The 17,058-nt window shown below is 43.9% G+C and overlaps 1 protein-coding gene across 1 annotated transcript in view; it reads left to right on the forward strand.

Annotated features, from left to right (window-relative positions):
* Dync1h1 (dynein cytoplasmic 1 heavy chain 1) overlaps nucleotides 1–17,058 on the forward strand; it is a 67,867-nt gene that overhangs the window by 1,939 nt on the left and 48,870 nt on the right. Inside the window, exons 2-9 of the mRNA XM_005343558.3 lie at nucleotides 8,729–8,816; nucleotides 10,363–10,536; nucleotides 10,652–10,907; nucleotides 11,153–11,339; nucleotides 13,322–13,593; nucleotides 13,678–13,905; nucleotides 14,509–15,585; nucleotides 16,035–16,214. Coding sequence (XP_005343615.1) covers nucleotides 8,729–8,816; nucleotides 10,363–10,536; nucleotides 10,652–10,907; nucleotides 11,153–11,339; nucleotides 13,322–13,593; nucleotides 13,678–13,905; nucleotides 14,509–15,585; nucleotides 16,035–16,214 — 2,462 coding nt within the window. The remainder of the gene's footprint in view (nucleotides 1–8,728; nucleotides 8,817–10,362; nucleotides 10,537–10,651; nucleotides 10,908–11,152; nucleotides 11,340–13,321; nucleotides 13,594–13,677; nucleotides 13,906–14,508; nucleotides 15,586–16,034; nucleotides 16,215–17,058) is intronic.

Raw genomic sequence — 17,058 nt, forward strand, 5'->3', positions numbered from 1 at the left:
GCTAACCTATGTTTTTAAAGATTTAGAGAAGTCTGACCCTAGCTAATTCTTTTATATTCTTTGCTGCACAGTTTATGTATTGAGATCAGTGATTTAAACCCAAACACATGAAAACCATGAGTCATGGTTTCTCTTTATGAAAACCAGGTTTTGTTCTTTGCTCTAGAGTGGTGGTCAGTAATTTGCTTTTCTCCTACAAGTCAGTCTGGTAGCGAGGGTGGAATGGCACAGTGTCCATGCAGTACACATTTATTTGGGCAAAGGGATGGTCCAGCATCCCAGCCCAGGATCCACAATGACTTGCACTTTTGAAAGTTGACTAAGGAATCTGAGTGTCTGAGACTGAAATACCTCCCTTCTGTGTTTATAAAAAGTCCTGTATGTATTCCTAGCAATGTAACATACCATTAATTTCTTGTTCACTCATGAAAACATAAGGAAAGATTTAAAAATTCAAGCTTATGCCCTAAGAACTCATTCTTGTTAGCATCTTTGTAGTCTGTTCTGAGGGTCGAATCCAGGATGTTGCACATGCTAATAAGCACACTCTTGCTGTTGTTGTTTATTTGTTAGGAGAAAAAGTCTCACAGTGTAGCCACTATTGACCTGGAACTTGTAGACCAGGCTGACCTCAGCTCATGGAGATTACCTGGCTCTCTGCCTCCTGGGGGCTACCAAGCACACATTTAACACTGAACTGTACCCATAGCACTATAGGAAGACCTGGGCCTATACAGAATCTGGGCCCTTGCTGGGAGGGCTTTATTTTGGTAGTTCTTAGGAGTCCACGTTGACTTCTGCACACTTAAGTCAGGTATGTGCAGGCAGTAGTTGATTACAGTGAGTAAATACCACCAACTGTGATTAGTAGTGCAACTGTTTTCCTGAACTGGGAAGTTTGTTTTTAATATTAGTAACCCCTCCTTTTCCTCTCTTTTTAAAGACAAATTTTCATGTATCTAACGTGGCCTCAAACTCATTTGTAGCCAAGGATGATCTTGAACTTCTGACATTTCTGCCTTAGCCTCCCATGTGCTAAAGACATTCTCTACCATGGTCAGTTTTTACTGTGATGCTGGGGATAGTGTACAGGACTTATTGTATGCCAGACAAGCTCTCCACCAGCTGAGCTGCGTCTCCAGCCCCTTCCCAAACACTTGTACCAAGTATATAAAGGCATTTTTGTATGTGGCCAGATAAGTTCTTTTTTTAAGCTACCTCAACCAGCTATAAACTTTGCATTAAAGTGCAGAGTTCCTCAAAGTATAGATAGAATAAGGGTTATGAGATTAACAGTTTATTTTGCTAATGAAGCATCCTCAGAGAGTCAGCAAGTAAGTCACAGCTTTTCACTTTGAGAAATCTTTCTGTAACCCCTAGTTGTGAGAAATTGTTTTCTTCTAGATGAAAAGGTGTTTGTTCCTTAACTATTTGGTTCACACAATAAGGATGCTTTCATAGCAGTTCTTAGATGAGTGCCGGTTTCTCTTGTGTTCCTGGCAAGTTGGTCCTGTCAGTAGGAACATAACCAGCGTGTATGTCTCTGTGACCTCCAGCTTTTATGAGTGCCCGACAGGAATGATGTGGGGGCGAGGGGGGAGGCAGGCACCACATACTTGCTCTTGCTTCACTCCGTTCTTAAGCTTGGAACTTTGTCTTCACTGCTGGGAGTAGTGGCTGCTCTTAGTGTGTGTCTTGAACTGGCAATGCAGTATTTTCTGAGTAGGTAATTTAGGGGATTCAGCTCTTCGTTAGTGTGGAGTGGCTGGGGACTAGAATGGGAAAAATTTTCACATTCCACATAGAGTAGTTTATGGCTCCCAGCTTTATAGAAGCATAGCTGTGTGGAGACCTAGGAAAACTGTTCTATGGGCTTTCAAAGATTGTTTTCTAACATGTAATTTTCATGAGAAATTATGAAGTGTGGTAATCGGTGGCTTTAAAGACTTCATACAGCTGAGGATCCCTGGGGGTGTTGAGGAATGCTGGCGGTCAGAAGTGTTTCAAGTATGACTTTTTGCCTCTCTAATATGAAATACTTCTTAATCTGTAACTTTCTGATCTTCAAAAAATTGAAAATTTCAGATTATGGATCTTCAGCCTGCATTCATTTCCAGACTTGACCCTCACATGGTTAGTAAAGTGATCAATAAGTCAACAGGGAAAGCTTTCTGTGAGGCCATAAGCTGTCAGGGTGCAGGTGGGTCCCTACACCCTTATAGGGCAAGGCAGTCTGCAGCGTGGTGAACGGGGATGTGCAATGCAGTAAATGTGGTTTTTGTGCAAAGGGGTGACCGTATCCACCGCTTTCCAAAAGAGTAAAGACGGATGGGCTGAATATCCCAGGAGAGAATCAGTTTACCCTTGTTCATTGCTGAGGAAGGAAACAGGAACTCTAAGATCTGTTAGAAAAAGGCCTTGGGGGGAGGGGGGTGCTGGAGAGATGGCTCAGCAGTTAAGAGCACTGGCAGTTCTTTCAAAGAACCCAGGTTCAGTTCCCAGCACCCACATAATGGCTCACAACTGTCTGTAACTCCAAGATCTGACACACTCAAACAGAATACGTGCAGGCAAAACACCAATGCACATTTTTGAAAAAGAAAAGGGACTTTGTTGCTGTTTTCTTTTTTTAATTGAAAAAAATTTTCCATATAATATTTTGACCATATTTTTCCTCCCCCCTAATTTTTCCAGATTCTCCCCACCTCCCTGTGCATCCGACTTTATGTTCTTTTTATCTTTCAAAACAAAAACAAAAAGATTCCAGCACTTGGGAGGTAGAGACAAGCAGATCTCTGTACAGGCGAATCTCTGAGTTTGAGGCCAGCCTATTCTTCAGAGCTAGTTCCACAACAGCCAGGGCTACATCAAGAAAGCCTGTCTCAAAAAACCACAAAAAACTTCACAAAGCAAAAATCAAAGCAAACAAAAACAAGATAAAAAAAATGCCAAACCACAGTAAAATGAAAAAGTCCACAAAAGTACCCTTGACTTTGTTTTGTGTTGGCCAACTGCTCCTGAACATAGGGCCTGCCCTGAAGTGTGGTTGATAACCTGGTGAGACTCCACTGGAGAAAACTGGTTTTCCCTTTGCCAGCAGGTATTAATTGTAGACACCTTCTTGATTATGGGTGGAGCCTGCATTCACTTCTCTTTCACCATACTGGGACCCTGTCAGGCTTGAACCTGTGCAGGTCCTATGCATCCTGCCACAGTCTCTGTTAGCTTGTTCATTCATGTGGCTGTCCTGTTGTGTCTGGAAGACTCCTTTTTCTTGAAGTCTCCACAACATCTGGTTCACAGTTTTTCCACCTCTGCTTTCAGATAGATCCCTGGACCTTGAGGAGAGGGGTTTGGTGAAAGGCAAAGGATTTTTGAAGAATTCTTAAACCTGAAAGCTAGTGTATGCAATTCTTCAGTGCCTCTGTTGAGATGGGAATGATTGATGCTGGAAATATGACTCAGTGGTTAAGAGCACTCACTGCCCTTGCAGAAGACCTGGGCTTGATTCCCAGCCCTTACATTGGTGACTTTCAACTTCTTTTTGCCTCCATGGGCAACAGGCATACAAGTGGTACACAGATGTACATTCAGGCAAAACACACATGCACATACAATAATATTAAAATATTTTTAAGGATACAAATATTTGTTTTAGTCTATTTCTTATCAATTATTTCTTCTAAATTAATATTAACTGAAAAAGTACTAAGTCCTTGGGACTGGGAGATATCTCAGATGGTAGGGTGCATATGTAGTCTTTGATTTCATCCCCAACACGTGGTAGGGTGCTTATGGAGTCTTTGGTTTGGTCCCCAACACTTGGTGTGCAGGTCCATAATTCCAGTGCTTGGGAGGTGGAATTAGGAGAATCAGGAGTTCAAGGTCGAATCCAAGGCCTGCCTAGAGTGTGTGAGACCTCGTTTCCAAAAAAAAAGTATTAAGTTCCTTCAGCATTAGTGACTTTCTGTTTTTTTTTTTGTTGTTGTTGTTGTTGTTGTTGTTTGTTTTGTTTTTCGAGACAGGGTTTCTCTGTGGCTTTGGAGCCTGTCCTGGAACTAGCTCTTGTAGACCAGGCTGGTCTCGAACTCACAGAGATCCGCCTGCCTCTGCCTCCCTAGTGCTGGGATTAAAGGCGTGCGCCACCATCGCCCGGCTGTGACTTTCTGTTTAAATGAACTAAGTTTTATACCAGTTACAAGTAGTAAGTGGGGTATAGTGTTTCCTTAACACACCCAAAAGGCTGTTTCTTTGCAAACCTTTCAGGTTGAGAAAACCTGACTTTCTCAGAGTTCTTAGCCCAGGACCAGCATAGGGGGTGGTGCGGCCTCGAAGTCCTGGTCCTTAGCATCAGAGATGAAAAAGGGATAAAGCTAAAGCATTCACATGAGAAAAGAGGGTTCAAGAGGAAAAAAGGTAAAACATAAATCCAGGAACTTGTAACAGCTCAGTTGTTGTGGGATGAAGGGCAAGAATGCCTTCATCTGCTCTGTGGTTGGCAGAAAGTTGAGAGGGAGGGCTGGAGAGATGGCTCAGTGGTTAAGAGCATTGCCTGTTCTTCCAAAGGTCCTGAGTTCAATTCCCGGCAACCACATGGTGGCTCATAACCATCTGTAATTAGGTCTGGTGCCCTCTTCTGGCCTGCAGACATACACACAGACAGAATATTGTATATATAATAAATAAATAAATACTTTAAAAAAAGTTGAGAGGGAATGACCAAGCTTTATCCCTTTATCCCCTTTCTTATCTTCCTAGTCACTACACTTGAGGAAAACGTCACTCCAGTGAGGGCAGTGCAATTCTTACTGCATTGGAATTTCACTAAGATGCAGTGTGCCCCTAATTTGCACTAGTAATTTGAGATATATTGGTCTGTCCATAGAAGCATGCACATCCAAGTGCTCCTGCCAGTTGACCTTTGCATGTCAGTATGGACCAGCACAGAGTGCAGCGCAGCCCAGCACTTCCTGAGTTCTGTGCTTGGATTCTTCGCCTGTGTTAACTGTATTAACCGGGAACTCACAGGCCTCAGGAACCTGATTTGAGACTTATTGAAATGTTCCATCTGATAAAACACGTATGTTGTGTTTGTAGATAACCTTCTAGATAGAAGGCAGTCACAACTTTCCTATTAATAGCAATTAATAATCAAGTGTCTTTATAGAGACAAAAAGGGAGCACACACAGTTCTGGAACTGATCCATAACTCTGGCTAACCTGAACTCACTCTGTAGACCAGGCTGACTGAAACTTGTGATCTTTCTGTCTCTGCCTCCCTGGTGCTGAGATCACCGGTGTATGCCATCAAGTTTGGCCTTTTGCAAAAAGATTATTTGATGGCAGTTTGTCAAACATTATACCATTCTGTAAGTGGGATTTGAGCGTATTCAGACTTTGATTTCTGTAGTTATTTCCCAGGGATTTATATAACAAGACTGTTTCTCTGACTGCTGATGGCTTCCATCTCACCCAAGCTGCAGGACTGTCCAAGTTCTTCCTGTCTGAAGATTATGTCATTGGGCGTGTCTTCCTGAGCCAGCCTGAGCCACTTTCTGCAACACTGCAGTGCTCCTAGTGTTGTTCTGTAACGTTGGCTACAGAGCCCTGACACATTGCCTGGAGTGGGCCATGGAGCCGATTTGATTAAGAAGTACAGGCCACAGTTTGAGACCTGGCATCTGCCCGCTTCTCTTCCGTAACTGTGTTTCTGTGAATGGTGGTGACCATCGGGAGAAATGCTCCACAGTTTTCAGTTGTACCAAGGGTTTCGTTTAGTTGTTACAGAGTGTTCTTTATTGTCTTTATTGTCTATGTGTTAGTTGACAGTTACTTGGTGATACATTTCATTTATCTATCTATCTATTATTTATTTATGGTTTTTTGAGGCAGAATTTCTTTGTATAGTCTTGACTGCCTGGAACTAGTTCTGTAGACCAGACTAGCCTCGAACTCACAGAGATTCACCTGCATCTGCCTCCTAAATGCTGGGATTACTTTAGAAAACTAAAGGGAACAGTATTTCTTTCTTTTCTCTTCCTCTTCTTTTTGTTTTTGTTTTGGGAGACACAGTTTCTCTGTGTAGCCCTGGCTGTCCTGGAACTTGCTCTGTAGACCAGACTGGTCTAGAACTCATAGAGGTTCACCTTCCTCTGCCTCCTGAGTACTAGCATTAAAGGCATTCGCCACCAGGCCTGACAAGAAAATAGTTTATAATTCCACGGCTTTGCCAGTGTGTCTTTATGTGCTTTGTCTTACACTTGAATTTTAGAGATTGCAGGCCTAGCTATGGCTACTTTCAGGCAGCAGGGTTACCTTGTAATGAAGCCTAATTTGAGTGATTGGAAAACCAGTTTATTTATAAAGGGTTTTTGAACAGATTTTAGAAAGTTAAAAAAAAATTAAGCCGCTCCTTTGACATTCTACAGTTACTCATTTGAGCAAGCCCATGGGAGGGCCTGCCCAGGAGGAGCATGCTGGATCTCTTGGACAACTGAGTGCTTCTGAGGGAACCATACAGCCGACAGATGCAGACGTTCTGCACCTACAGGGGGTGCTTTTCAGCATTCACACAGCACACAGTAGACAATCTCTTTCCTCCGCTGAGATGTAGAATACCAACACAGTCAAGAGCAGGGACTCCAGTGCCATAGAGAAGTGGCAGGTAGCATCTGGGTAGTCACTGTCTTGTGTTCTCAGTGTGCCTGAGGCCTTCAGGGTACTGTCAGAAGATGCCAACGCCCACATAATGACAGTCATTACTTTTAAAAACAAGAGGTAGTACTAGGTATACTAGAATGTTCTGCCACCCACTTCTTCCCCCTCTTCCTAAAATTATATCAACAACAGTTGTTTGGAAGAAATGTCTTCTGGATAAGATACATTACATATCATGGGTTTTAGTGTGGATTTTATTTTTAAAGTTAGCTTACAAAGAGATGATTTTGGTTACAGCATTTGCACACATAGGTGTCATTTTACTTTATTATTCAGCCCCATTCCCCTCTGCTCTCTCCCGTCCTACCTGATACCCTCTTATTGCTCCCCTACTTTCCCCCTTAATGTTCCCACTTCTGTTTTCATCTGTTTTACTCCCTCCCCCTTAAGACTGCTTCCTCACCTCTCATGGTCCCCTTCCTACCCCCCAACCCCACTCCACTTAAATCCAAAGCCTACAGGAGAGAAGACCTTTGGTCTTTGAGTCCGCTGATCCTGAACTTACTCACTTAACTGCAGTGATCTGCAGCTCCACCCATTTCATGTGAACATCAAAATTTAGAATTTTGCTTTGTCTCATCTTCAACTAACAAAGCAGATAGCATTTGCTCAGGCTCTGTATTTTATACCTGAGTTCCATGGTTTAATTGCTAAAGAAGCCTTGTAGACCCCCAGTTCAGTGTCCTTTGCCCTTCTCTGCTCATGAATGTGAAGTTCACACACTCAGCCTCTGCATCTTCTGTTAAGTTTATTGCCCTTTCACCTACCTGTTGGCTTAAAAATGAAGGCCAGGCTGGTGTGGTGGCTCATGCCTTTAATCTTAGTAGAAGCCAGCCAGGGTTATACAGTGAAACACTGTCTCAAAAAAAAAAAAAAAGAGGTGATATAAAAAAGGAAATGTATAAATAGTCCTGTTAAATCCGTAAATTATATGTAGATTTTGCTAATGCTGGTATTTCACACCGTGAATCATTGTGGAAATAATTCAACTAGAATGCTCACATGCCTCAAAGGCTATTACTTGATAGAGAAGCTTGTATTATTACTTTATTATAATATTAGTCTTTTATTTTGAGATAGTCTCACTAGGTAGACTGGACTGGTTTTGAACTCACTGATACCCACCTGCCTCCCAAGTGCTAAGATTTGCCACTATACCCAGATCACTCTTATAAATTCTTTCTATAACTTTCATTTTTAGTTTAGATGTCTGACTCACATGCCTCTTGAGCCTGTCATATAGCCAAGTTCCAATAAGCTTTGTGTGGGACCTGTGTGCTTTGTGGTCCACAAGATCTTTGCCTCCCATTAGCTTCAGTGGAAGAGGCGGGTTCCATCTGGAGCCCACAGCAGATTGAGAGGTACTTTGCAGAGCAAAGGAAAAGCTAGATGACTGCCTTTGGGGTCATTTCTTGTCAGCAGTCCTCCAGCAGTCTTCACCCATGGCCTTGGCCTGCATGTGCTGGTGAATAGCTTGTATGGAATTGTAGTCTCTGTATCCTCATGGTGATTTCTGCCTGAGTGTCTTGGGGACCATTTACTTACACTCTGTACCTAGACAACAGGGCTAAATAGTTCTGCCAGCCTAGGGCTGACTGTATGACATAGAAATGCTTGTCATGTCATATACTACGAGCTGTATACTTGGAAAGGAAAGAGATTTGTACATTTGGGACACAGAGGTGAGTGTATGGGCCAGGACATGAGAATTCAGCAAAACTACTGGCACTGCCCATGGGCATGTCTAGCCTGGGACTGCATTTGTGTCCTCCTGTTAGTCCTTCCAACAATCCATGCACTAGTATTGCCCGGAAGATACAGAGAAGTCAGCCTCTTATCCTCAAGATCACACAGCAAACAAATTCCCAACTTAGGAGTCAGGAAAAGCAGGTAGTATCAACACCCTGGGGCTTGAGAGGTGGGTGGGGTGAGGGCCAGTCTCTAAGACTTGATAGGTAAGAAGTTAGAAATGCCAATGTGAATTTGATATTATTATTATTATTCCTTGTAGAGGATGTTGGTGATGAAGGAGAAGAGGAGAAAGAATTCATTTCCTATAACATCAACATAGACATTCATTACGGGGTCAAGTCTAACAGGTAAGTCGTGTGTGTATGCCATTCTGTCAGTAAGACACGGGTCTACTGCAGTGAACACATCTTGAACTCAGGCAAGATTTCTAGGTCTGTGGATCTGAAACCCTCCAGCTTTAATAGTCATACGTGGTGTTGGTTATGCTTGAGTTGTTGTGTACTCACGAGGAGCTTCAGGTTTCAGTCAGATTGTATTCATTGGTCTAAAAATAAATAATCTCAGCTTTTATCTTATTTTCATCATTATAACTGAATAGTAAACATTCTTGTGTACAGGCCTGATTCTTTTTAGGATAAATCCTTCAAAGAAGTCTTGCTAGTTCACAGAAATGACATCATTAAAGTTTTAATGCATGCTGCCTTCCAGAAAATTTGTATCAACTCATAATTCCAGTAGAAACTTTCAGATTTCCAGATATGAATACTGTCATTATTCTGCATCGGGAGTCAAGACTTCTTACGCAGTTTCAAGGCACAGGGGAGTTGCTGAGTGCAGTGGTACACACTGTGCCCAGCATTTAGAAGACTGAAGCTGGAGGATCTAGTGTTTGGGCTCAGCCTCGTGTGCACAAGAGTTGTGCACATTTGGACTGGGGTAGGACTCCCAGATAGGAGTTGCATTTGCCATGCGTGGGTTGGGGAAGCACAGTGATTTGCCTGACCTGCACTGCAAGAATACATATATTAATTTTTCCTTCAGTTTTCCATCTTTTGTAGTACTGAAAGCACTCTACCATGGGGGGAGGGGCCTGTCACAATACAACCCACAGGAGTCTTTGCTCTGTTTCCACCATATGGATTCCAGGGTTGGGGGATTGAGCTCAGCTTGGCGTCAGGTGCCCTTAACCACTGAACCATGTCATCGGCCCATGTGATATATTAGGGAAATAGAAAATCTAGTTGAAGTGGCGTCTGGAGGTGGGGAAGGGAATGAAAAAACTAAGGCATGATACTGGGAGAAGTGGCCAGTTAGCTGGTATGTGGTTTTTATTTCTGAGCTGACATGATAGCTAATAGGTCTTTGGTGCACAATAGTGCAGGTACAGTTAGTAACAATTAACACTAGTGCAGATATGATTGATGACAGTTAACACTAGTGCAGGTACGATTGATGCACAGCTTGCAGTAGCTTGAGGGGTTGGTTTTAAGCCAGAACTGTGAATTCTGCCAGCCCAGTTGTTACCTTTGCCTGCTGTCATGGAACATACTATAACCATGTTCTGATACAGGATATAGTCATTCTCCCACAGTGGGAAAGGAACACGGTTACAACTAGAAAAGCAGCTATTGGTTAGTTTGAGACAGGGTCTCACTGTATATTCCTGGCTGGCCTGAAACTCAGAGAGATAATACCTCTACCTCTGCCTTCTGAGTGCTGAGATTAAAGGTGTGCGCCACCATACCTACCTAGTTCAGTCTGTTTTTAATATAATTTTAAGTTAAACATTCAAATAAAAACTATAATTGTTAAAACTGATTAAGAATGGGGCTTCCCTGTTCTGATTTTTTGTTGTTGTTGTTTTTTTGGGTTTTTTTTTTTTTTGCCTTTTAGCTTGGCATTCATCAAGCGAACCCCTGTGATCGATGCAGATAAACCAGTGTCCTCCCAGCTCCGAGTCCTCACGCTCAGTGAAGACTCACCATATGAAACGCTACATTCCTTCATCAGCAATGCAGTGGCTCCTTTTTTTAAGTCCTACATCAGAGAATCTGGCAAGGCAGACAGGTAAGCACTGCTTTCTGACTGCGTCTTGGCTCCATCGCATTACAAAGGGGTATCTCATTGGTACTGAACAGACTTAAAGAATGCTCTAGTTCTGAGATACATCATGTGTTTGTAGGGATGGTGATAAAATGGCTCCTTCAGTTGAAAAAAAGATTGCAGAACTTGAGATGGGACTCCTTCACCTGCAGCAAAATATTGAGATCCCAGAGATCAGCTTACCAATTCATCCCATTATCACAAATGTCGCAAAGCAGTGCTATGAGCGTGGAGAGAAGCCCAAAGTTACAGATTTTGGTGATAAAGTTGAAGACCCAACTTTTCTTAACCAGTTACAGTCTGGAGTTAATCGGTGGATCCGAGAAATTCAAAAGGTAAGAGCACGTAACTGAAAGCCAGTGTGAAATGGCTTGTCTTCTTGTGATAACATGACGACTGGAGCCCCTCCTGCTTCTAGAGGTATTCATGCAGGGCCAGAGTTAGGGAGAATAGCGGGTATAGTGCGAACTGTGGGAGCGATTAACCCAGCCATCACGCCAAGCTTCAAACCACACCCTTCAAATGTATAGGGGAGAGATCGACTTGAGACTTACAAGTTAATGTCATCTTATTTTCAAAGGTGACCAAACTCGATCGAGATCCTGCATCAGGAACTGCCTTGCAGGAAATCAGCTTTTGGCTGAACTTGGAACGAGCGCTGTACCGTATCCAGGAGAAGCGGGAGAGCCCAGAGGTCCTCCTGACTCTAGACATCTTGAAGCATGGCAAACGTTTCCATGCCACTGTCAGTTTTGACACTGACACAGGTAAAATCCAAAACTGATCATCTGATATGCAAGTTGTTGATTTTGCTTCTTAAGGTCTTTGATGATTTAGATGAGAATTAGTAGATGCACTTGGGGATCAACGAGGCCCAGCCTTGCATGTATCAGTGGGACATGCTCTAACACTGCTAGTCTAACTCTTAACCCTTTTTCTCTCTGGCATCTTGCCTCATCCTTCCCTTCATTCTATGGGATAAAATTTTAGGGCTCCCCTCCCTGCCTGCACATTCCTTTCCCTTTCGTGGCTTTTAAGAAACTAAGACAGTTTCTAGGCCTGAGGATAGTGAACCCTGGGACTTGGCTTGTGTTTCTCCCTGTGTGATTGCTCAGTAGTCAGATGGTCATTGCCTTGTTCCACAGTCTGTTACCTTCTCTGCCTTCCTTCTCCTAAATGGTCAGTAAGTGCAGAGCTGGGCATGGAACACACACTTTTCATCTCAGCAGCTCCTCTCCCCTACCCCCAGTGCTGAGACTTGAACCCAGTGTTTCTTAGATACTTAGTAAATGCTCTTCCACTGAGCTATCCCCCAGCCTAATCAGAGAACTTTGGAGTTAGAGGTAGGATTCTAAAGTCAAGGCCAGCCTGGTCTATATAGCAAGACCCTTTCAAAAATAACTAAGGGATAGGAATGTAGCTCAGTGGTAGAGTGCTTGCCTAGCAAACATTAAGTGTTGGGTTCAGTCCCAAATTCTGTAGTAGGTTAACTAATTAGTTTTTAGTAGGAACCCTGGGAGTGAAGTTGCATTGACATGTACTGAACCCAGAAATGTTTGGCCAGATAACTATCTGTGAAGCATTTCTATAAGCTTCATAGCCACAAAAATCAAGTAATTAAGACCCATTTATTTCCTCCCCACAAAGTATGGTGCTCAACATTTTAAGTGGAGCCCCTCAGGGTACCGTGACTGCCTTACAAATATTGACTGGCATTCATCAGCACTGATGTGCACTCCCGGTCTCTCTTTTCCTTATTCTTCCTTTTTGTTTTGTTTTTTGAGATGGGCTTTCATGTCATGTAGCCCAGACTGGCCTCAAACTTGCTATATAGCCAAGGATGACCTTGAAATCCTGACCATCCTGTTTGCGTCTCCCCGGTACCGGGGTAACAAGTGTACACACCACACATCTTGCTTTGAATCTTCCCTAATACTTTTTTAAAATCTTATGTCAGAGGAAGAGGTAGATCAAAAGCCAGTTTTTACTGATAGTTCCATGTTCATAATGATACATTTAAATTCAGCCATGAGTGAGTGTTCTTAAGGCTGACATTGAAGTTTCTCTAAACTTAATTATTACAGTAAAATGTGTAGGTAATACTAAAGTTAAGTTGTGCAGTTGCCTCTAGTAGTTCAGCGCTGGCTACCATTCATTTTTAACGTGTGCAAGTGTTGTGCGTGTGTGTGTGTGTGTGTGTGTGTGCATGCAGCATGTGTGTACATAGTGCCCACCAAGGCCAGAAGAGGATATTGGGTCCTCTAGAACTGAAAACTTACAATGGCTGTGAGCTCCTGTGTGGGTGCTGGGAACCAAACCCAGGTCCTTTACAAGAGCAGCCAGTGCTCTTAACTACTATGCTGTCTATCAACCCATCTCTGCTCTTAAGAAAAGCAAAACTGAGCCGGGCGGTGGTGGCGCATGCCTTTAATCCCAGCACTCAGGAGGCAGAGGCAGGTGGATCTCTGGGAGTTCGAGGCCAGCCTGGTCTACAAGAGCTAGTTCCGGGACAGGCACCAAAGCTACAGAGAAACCCTGTCTCAAAAAACCAAAAAAAAAAAAAAAAAAGAAAAGAAAAGCAAAACTGAGGCCACCATAGGGCTGTTACTATTTTCTTTTTCAAATATCATAAATGATTTTTTTCGTAACATTTGTAACATCAAAATGCCATTCCATAGTTAAGACATAGTTTACTTGACTTTATTACTTTCCACGAAAGCCATTAACCCTTTCCTTCAATCTGATCTAGGTCTCAAGCAGGCATTGGAAACAGTGAATGACTACAATCCTCTGATGAAAGACTTCCCTCTGAATGACTTGCTGTCTGCCACTGAGCTGGACAAAATAAGACAGGCTCTTGTTGCAATTTTCACACATCTGAGAAAGATCCGAAACACAAAATACCCCATTCAGCGGGCTCTGCGCCTTGTGGAGGCAATTTCCAGGGACTTAAGTTCTCAGCTGCTCAAAGTCTTGGGCACTAGGAAGTTGATGCATGTAGCTTATGAGGAATTTGAAAAAGTAAGTCTTAGTTCTTAGAGAACCACCTTGAACCAGTGAGCTAATACGATTTAACGACAAGCCCATCCCCCACGTTTCACATAGGTCATGGTGGCTTGCTTTGAAGTCTTCCAGACGTGGGATGATGAGTATGAGAAACTCCAGGTGCTATTGAGAGACATCGTCAAAAGGAAGCGGGAGGAGAACCTGAAGATGGTGTGGCGCATCAACCCTGCTCACAGGAAGCTCCAGGCGCGCCTTGACCAGATGAGGAAGTTCCGCCGCCAGCATGAGCAGTTGAGGGCTGTCATCGTCAGGGTCCTGAGGCCTCAAGTATGCTCCTTGTTTTGATGCCTCTTAATTCTTGAAAAGAATTAACTGCTTTGTACGTAGTGTTTTTCCTTTAGTTCTACTCTTGTCATCTTTGAGATCTCTTGATGCTGCAGTATATTGTAATAGGTCTCCAAATACATAGTGTGCTCAGCATGGCATCCAGCTCAGAGGCAGAGTCACCCACCATGCTCAATCCATTCCTTCTGCCCTTCACCCTGAGAGCCCTAGAACAGACACCCTGGGCTTTAGATTGTACTTCGTGGCTTCTACAGAGTCTTTGCCCATAAATTACAGGAAATAATTGCTATCTCTGAGCTTTATTAAAATAATTTAGTGGTTCCTTGTCTCTTCTCTTTGTACATCTTAGTCCTGTATATGTTCTTTCTCCTCTTTGCTTTCCCACTTCTTTCTTACCAACTATTCTTTCCTTTTTGAAAAGGTATAGTAAAGACAAAAACGTGTGAGGAGATTTATAGTATGGTCATGATTGAATTGTGATAATAAAGTAATAAAGGTTTAAAAACCCCGCATTGCTGCATGACTCTGCATATGACAGAGTGAACCGCTTTTGCAAGTGTTTTTTGTTCGAAATCTTTCTTTTAGGTCACAGCAGTTGCACAACAGAACCAGGGAGAGGCCCCCGAACCCCAAGACATGAAAGTGGCTGAGGTCCTCTTTGATGCTGCAGATGCCAATGCTATTGAGGAGGTGAACCTGGCCTATGAGAATGTCAAGGAAGTAGATGGGCTGGATGTTTCCAAAGAAGGTACAGAGGCTTGGGAGGCTGCAATGAAGAGATATGATGAGAGGATTGACCGTGTGGAGACCCGCATCACTGCCCGCCTTCGAGATCAACTTGGCACAGCCAAGAATGCCAATGAGATGTTTAGGATTTTCTCCAGGTTCAATGCACTGTTTGTCCGCCCCCACATCCGAGGGGCCATTCGTGAATACCAGACCCAGCTAATCCAGCGTGTAAAAGATGACATTGAATCTCTTCATGACAAGTTCAAGGTCCAGTACCCACAAAGCCAAGCTTGTAAAATGAGTCATGTCCGTGACTTGCCCCCCGTGTCAGGCTCTATCATCTGGGCTAAACAGATTGACAGACAGCTCACTGCCTACATGAAGCGCGTAGAAGATGTCCTGGGCAAAGGTTGGGAGAACCACGTGGAAGGGCAGAAGCTGAAGCAGGATGGAGACAGCTTTCGTATGAAGCTCAATACCCAGGAAATCTTCGATGACTGGGCAAGGAAGGTTCAGCAGCGCAACCTTGGTGTCTCAGGGCGTATCTTCACTATCGAGAGTGCTCGTGTGCGGGGTCGCACTGGGAATGTGCTCAAACTAAAGGTGAACTTCCTTCCAGAGATCATAACACTGTCCAAAGAAGTCCGAAACCTCAAGTGGCTTGGCTTCCGTGTGCCACTTGCAATTGTGAACAAGGCTCACCAAGCCAACCAACTCTACCCATTTGCCATCTCACTGATTGAAAGTGTCCGCACTTATGAACGTACCTGTGAGAAGGTGGAGGAACGCAACACCATCTCGCTCTTGGTAGCTGGCTTGAAGAAGGAGGTGCAGGCTTTGATTGCAGAAGGCATCGCCTTGGTGTGGGAGTCCTACAAACTCGACCCTTACGTGCAGCGCCTGGCAGAGACGGTGTTCAACTTCCAGGAGAAGGTAACCCTTCATTCATGGTGAATCTAGTCACCAAGTCAAGGAATGCTTGTTCTGCCCAGCAGTCTTTAAGAGTGAAGCTAGGGCCACTGGAGCCCAGGGAGGAGAGATTTCCTGGAGCTTTGGGAATACCGGCGAGTAACACTGAGAAACCTAGATAGAGAAGGACATTGGGGCTGATAGGTGTGTGCCAATACAGCTAGAGGGAGAGGACTCCAGAACTGCTGGGGTGCTTGTTCCTTGAGCAGGGCAGAGGGAAAGACACTGATGGTGTTCCTGGCCATCCTTTCCTCTCTGGGCTGTGCAGGGGGAGCAGCATCCTCACTCCAGCAGCTAAGGCTAGCTCTTTACAGACTTCTCTGCTCTCGGTGAGCAGAGTGCTTCACAAGAGGAGCATGAATACAAGTCATAGAGCAAGTGGATGTGTTAATCCTAAATATATCTCCCTCCAGGTGGACGATTTACTGATTATTGAGGAAAAAATAGACCTGGAAGTCCGTTCCTTGGAAACCTGCATGTATGATCACAAGACATTCTCTGAAATCTTGAACAGAGTCCAGAAGGCAGTAGACGACCTAAACCTGCACTCTTACTCCAATCTGCCTATCTGGGTTAACAAGCTGGACATGGAGGTACTACTGGGTTGGCCAGAGCACTTCTCATCTCTGTGGTCCCTGCGGGTGTGGGCCCTGTTAGGTATGGCCTTTAGTTTGTCTGGAAAGCATTTTCCTTAGATATTTATTTAACTGGTCGTGTTCCTCCAGAATCCTCAACTAATGCCACAGGAGAATGCTATGGGCCCTGTCCCCTGTGATTCTCAGCTGGGAGCAGGGAGTTGGGGCATAGAGGGGAGTCCCAGTCCCTCCTTTTTTGCTGGAGACTTGCCAGGTTCCTGTTGGCCTTTCCCTCCTAGTCATACAATTTAGTTGTTTAGTTTTATGGGGTTTTTTTTTTCTTTTTCATTTTTTGGTGGCAATGGTGGTGATGCTGGGGATGGGTTTCCAGTGCCTTGCTCACCATTGATCCGTCCCACAGTCCCTAGCCCTCCAGACTTCCTTCTCTGATGACTGCCCTCTCTACACCAAATTCCTAAAGCTGTAGGAGCCTGAGACCAGGACTGACTGGCTTTTCTTACTGCTGCATTTGGAGAGGACAAGTGGCTAGAGAGGCCATAGCAGAAGTCATAGATTGAAAATGGCTGGTTCTCTCCTTATATTTAAAATGGTTTCCACAAGTCAGGCACACATCTTTAATCCCAGCACTCTGGCAGAGGCAAGCAGATCTCTGTGAGTTCAAGACCAGTCTGGTCTACAGAGTGAGTTCCAGAACAGCCAGAGATACACAGAGAAACCCTGTCTCAAAAAACAAAAACAAACAAGCAAAATAAAATGGTTTCCACATAGAGGATAACAGTAGGAAGGAAAGTTAAAGGCCCACAAATACTGTAGATAGCTCTCGGCCCTTACATTCCTGCAG

The sequence above is a fragment of the Microtus ochrogaster genome, chromosome 1 (genome assembly GCF_000317375.1).
Source record: "Microtus ochrogaster isolate Prairie Vole_2 chromosome 1, MicOch1.0, whole genome shotgun sequence".
Classification (NCBI taxonomy): Eukaryota; Metazoa; Chordata; class Mammalia; order Rodentia; family Cricetidae; genus Microtus; species Microtus ochrogaster.